Here is an 8,556-nt window from a genome sequence, read left to right as displayed (position 1 = left end):
GCATAGCTTCATTTTCCTTTCTATTTTTGTTTCTTCCTAGCTCACCAGAGTGTCAATTTAGTGAGGTAGTGAAGGAAGGTTTTCTCCTTGAAGTTCCATCACTTTGAGGTAGAAAAATGCCTCCTCTACAACATTGTAACATAATCTTTGTTTATCAATATACTTGAATTCTTATGTTTTTGAGAAAATTAGTCTTGTTTGATCTCCATTTGTGATAGGTCTTGTGCTTGCAAATGATCCATGGACTTGTGGGTTTGAATAAATAACTCGGATAAAATCAAATTACAATGTGTTACAATTTGTTGATTATTTCATCTCCGTCTCATTTCATATTTATGTTATGTAATAAGTGACCTCTTCAATAAAATAATCCATATTTACATGTGTAAAATCTTGGTTGTGTGCTATTTGATCCAACCTCTACCAATGTTACCATGTGAAGTAATTTTATTTTATAAGAATGTTTCATGCCAAGTGCAAAATTGGTCTTATATAGACAAATAATGATTAAATGATCTTGCGGTATGAGAAGTGATCTTCACATGTTACATGGTGGTCAATTTTGATTTAATGTTATTTTGATAGTTTTGTCAACTTGAGATTTAAAGATGTGTTGAAGTTAGGTGTCTTGGGCATGGACATAGTCCTAACATGTTTCTTTTCAAAAATTAACTATTTGATATGGAAGAATATTAGGATTATTTTATTTCATACTCACAATTCAATATTTTTACTTAATTTGAAAATGAGTAGATTGTAAAGTGGTTTTAACTATTAATCATTTAGAAGTAAGTAAAACAAGTTACATATCAATTTTTCTCTTCATTAGTTAACATAATTTTTAAAATTAAATATTGAAATCTTTTAAGTGAGTTATTTTCTCTATAATCTCTAATTAATAAATAAATTATCATATCTTCATTCCTTAAGATGTTCTTCATCTATAAATCATCAAAACGTTATGATTGTTAACTCTAAAGATCTATGAAAATAATGAGCCCTAGGGTGAATTATATTTATTTCTTAAACATTGAATCACAAATTTTTCAAGGAATAATATTTTTTGTCAAACAATTATTCTTGAGCTAAGTAGACCAAACTTAACATTAATTGATCCCATATGATGAAATAGTTTTCAAATAGACCTCTATGTTAACCTACAATGCATAGACAATGTTAGTTAAGCCTTGGGGGAAATAATTTTACCTTTCAATCGAAAACAATTTATTTCAAACAAGTTGGTTTCTCAAAATGAGCATGTACACACATATTAATGATAGATAGTAGCAATATTTGAATTTATTTTTGAAACTTTTTTCATCAAGAAAAATACTAGAATCTCATATCATGATCTTTTTCCTAAATTTATTGAAATTTCACTTTTCATGAATCCTACACTTGTAAGAAATCAAACATATTCTATTATGCATTGAAATTGTATGACTTCCATAAATAAACACAAAAAAATTACATTTATTTTCAATAGAAAAATATTTCCTACTTAAACAAAACATACAAAATTGTGTTAAAAAATGTTTTGAAATCAAATACATAAATTTGACTGTCCTCTCACATTATACATTATACATGTGTTATTAAAGAGTACTATATATCATCAGGCTCGAGGGAAAAAATTGAACCTATAATCAATACATTATAAATGTATAATGCATCTCAAGCTCTTCCCTTGCAATAACAAATCAAATGCTTCATTTATACGTGATAAAGGAAGCTCGTGAGTTATAAATTCATCCACCTTAACCTCCTGCAATGAAAATGGACAACAACATTCAAAACATATATCTCAAATAAAAAAATGTTTTGTTCATTTCTCAAAAAGGAAATGTAATTAATAATCTAACTTCATCCTTTGCATTAAGTGCTCATTAATAATAGAATAATTATTCCCAAATTATAAGTGAATTATCTACATTATAAAATGTTCTTATGATCTAATTTTAATTTGTAATGCATTTGATTTATTTAAATAACAATATATGTTATTATTGTGCTTTTCTGAATGTAATAATCATTAGAAAAGAATAAGTGACTTCTTTGAAGAATTAACGTTTCATTGTTTTCACTGGTTAAAAATGGTAATGTATTATCCAATAGTCTACTTGATATTTTCTTTTAGAAAATTTCTTAATAAAAAAATTGCATAGAATGTGCATTTATAAAATATTATTAGACACCTTTAATTTCATTTCTACTCAATTTTGTTTAATGCTTTCTACACATACTAAATTAATTATATACTTGAATTATATATCATTGTAGCTACTTTTAGTTACATTTTTATATCCATTTATTATTTCTATCATATTAACCAATGACACTACCTATAAGTATATCTAGTTCAGTTTTTTATTTTATTATCATCCTATATGTTAAAACTTCAGCACAAATAATTACATGAATTATGATGAGCATTTTCCCCTATACAAAAAATTAATTTAAAAGTGCTCATACATATCAACCCCCAAACTCTTGCCACACGGATTCAAACAATTAATCCTCCACCTAATAGTTATGTCAATTATAGTACATACAATGTACATATTAATCGAAAGTATAATACATTTAGCATTTTGGTTTAGGGTTTGTTATAGTTATATGTTACTATTGTAACCTTATAGTAGGTAGAATATTTTAAAGATGTCGTTATTTATGGGTTGGTATATTTAGTCCATGTTAAACATTTTTAAGCTTTCCATTGTTGCACCTCAGAAGGTTGGTAATGCAATTTGTGAATATTTCTTATGTGATATCATGTTTAAGAAGGGATTGAAACTTGTAAAACCTTTATAATATTAAAGCTTAAAAAATAAATAAATTATAATGTAAGGTTAGGATCATCGTACTATCAAAATGTCTCGTATAACTAATTTTAAGAAACTTGGGTAGGATTGTACTAAATTTGCAAGACCTTGTTGTGACCATTTCCTTCATTTAGTACATTAGATTTGAAATTAGAAAACCCTTAGAATTAAGATACTTTTACATTTGACCCTTTAGGTTAGCTCACTTGGCCTCAATTACCACTTTAGGTAGCCCAAGTTGTGGGTTGAACTATTGAACTACTTGTGATGACGATGTGGGCCCATTGCACATCACACAAGAGGTTATAGGGTGATTTTCACTACAAAGAGTTAAGCTTTGGGTTGCTAAACTAAACTCCCAATTCCTTTAGATAAAAAAAGAGAGGCATTGACCTAATAAAAGACAATGCAGTGTAGAAAATTATTGCTTCACAACTTTAGGAATACTAGTACAATGAATGTTAGATCCTCTTGTTGATCTCTACAATCTATACTAGACGATTTCAAATGCCATTTGTAGACACCTCATCCTACTTCTACACACAATTTTCAACTCTGAGTACCTAATTATATCACATTAATTAACTTATTCACTTTCCGCTCAATATTGATGATATATTGGATCACAATTTGGTTATTAAAACTAGATGACTTATTTAATGACTTTCACTTTTATAAATGTGCAAAACTATATGCATGTTAGTAAACTCTTGTATTTTAAGAATCTTAGCATATAACAATAACTCATCTTTTGCAATCTTCTTAACTTAATAAATGATAGGCAAGATGTTAGACAGCTAGTAACTACTTATTGCAATGCAAACTATGTGAGTGGAATTCAAACTATTAACCCATCTAATATTTGGTTTTTTGTTTTAAAATACACAAACATGAATAATTAATAACCCCTTCCTATAGACAATTCTTTAAGCTTATGTTTTTTTAATAAGAAAACCATCAAGTAAGACACTATAAACTTGATTCTTCATCTAAATGATATTTTTAAATATCACACAAATGATTTAAAAAAAAAATCACATAAAATAAATAACTAGGAAAAATAAATGCTATCATTGTACCTTGTTTATGTACATTTCTACAAGACTAGGCAGTTGGCTTTTCCCCTTGTAACCACCAAAGGTGGTACCATCGATTCTCCTACCATCCAATAATTCAATAGGAAGAAGGCTCAACTTTCGCCCACTTTGATCCACTCCAACTATAATTGCCAAACCCCATCCCTATATTCACACATTAAACAAAACAAAACATTGTCAATATGGATCTATACAAATAAAAAATATAAAAGTATACAATTTGAATTTATGGGGTTGATGCTAGTATTACATCATGCGTAGACAAAAATGCCTCGTACATAAGGTCTGCATGTCCAACACATTCAAAACTAAAATCCACTCCACCATCAATGATCTCTCGAATTGCCTATAAAATTCAAGTACAATTTTTTAATCAATGCTACACCTTTATAAGTGTTAAGTTTCAAGATGCAAAATGTGAAGCCTTAATATTAGTACCTTGTGTATAGGCTTGTCTTGGTCTTTAGGGTTAATGAAATCAGTAACTCCAAAATTTTTACCTAAACAAAGACAACAATGATCATATGTCACCACAAAGTTGGATGTAATTAAATAGATAGATAAAAATGAATATGTGTATAACTATAGAGAATTTGTGACTGCACTTTCTAAAAGTGACAAGATGTCAAAAATTAACTAGGTAACCTATTTCGTACCTTCAACTTTTAAAAGTATGCAACTATAAATGATTGATAAACCCATCTATTTCTAGAAGCTTTACATAAAACAATTACTCATCTTTTACAATTTTCTTAACTTGAAAAATAGATAGGCAAGATGCGAGGCAACTACAAATCACTTTTGCTAAAGGAAAATATGTGAGTACAAATTAACCTACCAACCCATGTAATATTTGTTCTTTTTTAAAACCACATAAATATGTATAATTAATAACCCCTTCCAATGGACAATTCTTTTAAGCATATACTTTTTAACAAGAAACCATCAAGTAAATAAAAATGAGTATGTGTATACCTATAGAAAATTTATCAGGATTTGTATCCACGCCAATAATCCTAGATGCCCCTCTTACCCTTGCACCTTCCGCAACCTAGAGAAGAAAAAGTTAATGAGCTTGTATCATTAAGTTATCTAATAAAGATCAAAATACTAAAATCTAGTTGTGAATAAAATTATAGTTAAAGCATGGTGAATAAAATTATTCAATATAACAAGAAATTATTAATCAAAATCATGAAATTTCTACAATATAATATTCTCTATCTCGTATTTTTTTCTAAATTTGATCATGTTGACTTTTAGTGTAAACATTTCCCATCAAACTCTTTGATCAAGATTTTTAATGTCAATGTTTCAGATCAAACTCTATGATCAAATTCTACTCACTGCAAGACCGACAGTACCGAGACCAAAGATCGCCACAGTGGATCCAGCGTGGACATTAGCAGTGTTCCATGCAGCTCCAAACCCTGAACATCACATAATACAATGAGTCAATTATTTGAATTTGTCAATTATTTGACTGAGTCTGAAAGAACTTTATGAGAAGATCAGGCTTCACCAAAGAAAGAGTTTCTTACTCAGGATTCATAACAAAAGAATCAACATAAAAAATAATTTAAAATTCGATTAATTTGGTGTCTCTTCATCTCTATTTGAAGAAGAAAAGATAACAAGAGTTTCAGATTTCCTAATCAAGATACACGATAAAAGATCCAAAATGCAGAAGGAAAAAAAAATTTAGAATCATAGGATTTTTTTATAGTTTGCATGCCTTCTTTACTGACTATCCGTAGATCCCATAAACTGTTTAACCTTGAGAACATAATTTAAAAACATACATTCATCCCTTGGACTACTGAATCTCATAAACCTCATTAAAATTCCCTCAATTCATTCTATTTTATACTGACCTGTGGCTAATCCGCAGCCGAGAAGACAAACTTTGTCCAGAGGGGCGTGGGGATTAATCTTGGCCACGTTGGCAGAATCGAGTACAGTGTATTCACTGAAAGTGGAGGTTCCCATGCAATGATAAACTGGCTTTCCGGCAATTGAGAAACGGGTTTTCTTGTCGCTCACCATGACCGCCCTGGTGGGATCGATCCTGAACTTTCCACACAGATTAGTCTTTGGTGATTTGCAGTATATGCAATCTCCACACTCCCCTGTAAACAATGGCAGCACATGATCTCCTTCCTTGAGATCCGTTACGCCTTCTCCCACGCTTTCAACAATCCTGATATCAGCCCATATGCATTGTGATTTTGAAATTTTCTTGTTGTAACAGATTGGAAACTTCAAATTAACGTGTCTTACCCTGCAGCTTCGTGCCCCAAAATGCGTGGAAACGCCTTTAGCGCCTCATTCTGAGAAAACAAAACCAAAATAAAAAAACAATCTTGAGTGTTAAATTAATTACAAAAGTGTTTCATATGGAAGACTAATTATGCGCTTTATTCAATATAGAAATACGAGCTTATGTTAGGGGAAGTGTATTAGTAATCATTATATTTAATTTCGTACATCCACAGATCTTAAAGAGTATATTAGATTTCTAACTGCGCACATGGGGTCTGTTATGCACACAAAGGTCAAAAAGTGGTCACTTCAAAATGTGATTCTCAAAAGTGGACATTTCAAAGTGTAGATGCCCCAATAACCATGCACTACAACCACCTCAAAAATGACCAATACTTATGCACAAAAAATTTCAGTACTTGTGTGTTATGGGTACCAATAAAGTTGTACAACTCCTCCAATTAAAGTCCAAAAATTCTAACTACTGGGATAAACAGGGTGGCTATTGGTATATGTGAAATTTATTAATGGACTTCTAATAATTTTTTTTTGGATTCTTTATAGTAATTGGGGAGTTGGGTGAGCAAGGAATGAACGGTAATTGGAACATGGACAGTAATTGGTGCTCTTTTCATATATCAATATTATCTAGGACATTATCTCGGCCTGATCTCAGTCTAATCTGAGCCTCAACATAATTTGAGCCTCTCTTAAACTATGAATCAAAAATTAAGGGATACCCATTCTACCAAAATCGTCTAAAACTCAATCCTGACCTGATCTTAGATTCATCCCTTATATCACACTTCTGAATATTTGAATCTTAATGAATGAACCAATTACACAAATTTTGAATGAATTTAAGATAAATAAACATTGAGCTATGACTTACTTCAGTAGTCCAGTACAAGATATCTGTGTTGCAGAGGGAGGTGTGGGTGATTTTGATCCGGACTTCCATTGCCTTTGGAGGATCTACCTCCACCTCCTCAATTACCAGTGGTTTCTTCGTACCCCATGCTACTGCAGCTGTTTGGAAATGCAAATTTGAAATTATGAGCAATATCATATTAGCATCAAGAACGAAATGTTCATTAATGTTGTTTCTAAATTAGATTGTGTGAATTTTTTGTATTAAAAATCACGTTTCATGATCCATCATCAGAATAATATAGAATTAAAAAAAAAAAATTGCTATTTATTAATTTCATGATAGATTACAGAGTATAATTGAAATGTTAGAAAAAACTCGCACATAATCTAATCCAGAAACAACAGCTCAAAAATAAAATAGAGAGCAAACGTTGGAGGTAAACATAGAGGAAACCAATCTCATAAGACTTCTCCTGTTCATAACTGAAAAGAAAATGGATAGTTTTACACTCTTGGTTTAAACCATGTGTGAAACTTTACATCTCTGCTTTCTAACTACTTCTTCTTTCATCCTGATAATAGATCATGTAGTAGATCCGAAACCTTAATGATGAAAAATTTTACACACAGTTTAGATCACAAATATAAAACTAACATTATAGACTATAAAAATTACACAAAATAGATTTCAACAGAGATATGTATGCTATCATAAGCGAAATTCACATACCTCTGCAAGTGATAACTTTGCCAGATGTTTCAGAGACCCGAGATAAGCAAGCATCACCATTATCCTCCATTTCGATTCTTTCAATGTCTGTTCTTCCAAATCTCTGGTTAACAGACTGTACGAATCTTATTATTGATTTCAAACTTATCTTTCTATGCCAAGCAAGTCATGCATTTATAGCACTGAACGAATTTTCATTCAATTATAAATTTATTAATTACAGCGTGTAATAACTGAGTGGTTGTGAGGATATGGCTATGAGAAAGAGAAAGATTATATTGTGTTGGAAAATGAGGACTCGTGTCCCTAGACTGGGGATTTCCTCATTCAAGGATTATACGATGAGCCATAAGATCTTTTTATTTTCTCTTCGCTTACGTTAAATCTAACCTGCTGTTGTTGATTTTATCGGTCAATCTTATTCAATTTTGAATAAAATGTTTTCAGCACAAGGACAGATATTTTTGTCATATTTAATTTAATAGTCAAAGATAAATTTTGAATTTTAAAAATAAAATAATTATTTATCATTTTTTGGTATAGAAATTCTTATTACTCATTGCGTCTAGTACATGGTTGCAAGCGCAATATTTGTATGTGGGTTTTCTTTTACAATTCAAAAAAACGTCTTGTCTTGATAAATGTTGTTAAATTCTATTGAATTTTTCTCGATTCGATTGTATGTTGTTAAATTGTTAAATATATGTCATTTTCTTAAAAGAATATTCTTCTTACTTTTTTCATATTATTTATTGTTAAACATATGTCATTC

The 8,556-nt window shown here is 30.2% G+C and overlaps 1 protein-coding gene across 1 annotated transcript; it reads right to left on the bottom strand.

Moving 5' to 3' along the window:
- Nucleotides 1-1,453: 1,453 nt before the first annotated feature.
- On the bottom strand, nucleotides 1,454-7,934 carry LOC131026833 (alcohol dehydrogenase class-3). Its single transcript, XM_057956825.2, has 10 exons — nucleotides 7,785-7,934; nucleotides 7,074-7,210; nucleotides 6,200-6,249; nucleotides 5,794-6,119; nucleotides 5,267-5,349; nucleotides 4,895-4,970; nucleotides 4,358-4,419; nucleotides 4,170-4,265; nucleotides 3,902-4,063; nucleotides 1,454-1,765 (listed from the first exon to the last, which is right to left on the bottom strand). The coding sequence occupies exons 1-10, from the start codon at nucleotides 7,852-7,854 to the stop codon at nucleotides 1,655-1,657; spliced, it is 1,173 nt and encodes a 390-aa protein (XP_057812808.2). The 5' UTR covers nucleotides 7,855-7,934; the 3' UTR covers nucleotides 1,454-1,654.
- Between the last annotated feature and the right edge of the window lie 622 nt (nucleotides 7,935-8,556).

This window comes from Cryptomeria japonica, chromosome 1 (assembly GCF_030272615.1).
Source record: "Cryptomeria japonica chromosome 1, Sugi_1.0, whole genome shotgun sequence".
NCBI lineage: Eukaryota > Viridiplantae > Streptophyta > Pinopsida > Cupressales > Cupressaceae > Cryptomeria > Cryptomeria japonica.
This window is presented reverse-complemented; position numbering and strand designations above follow the sequence as displayed.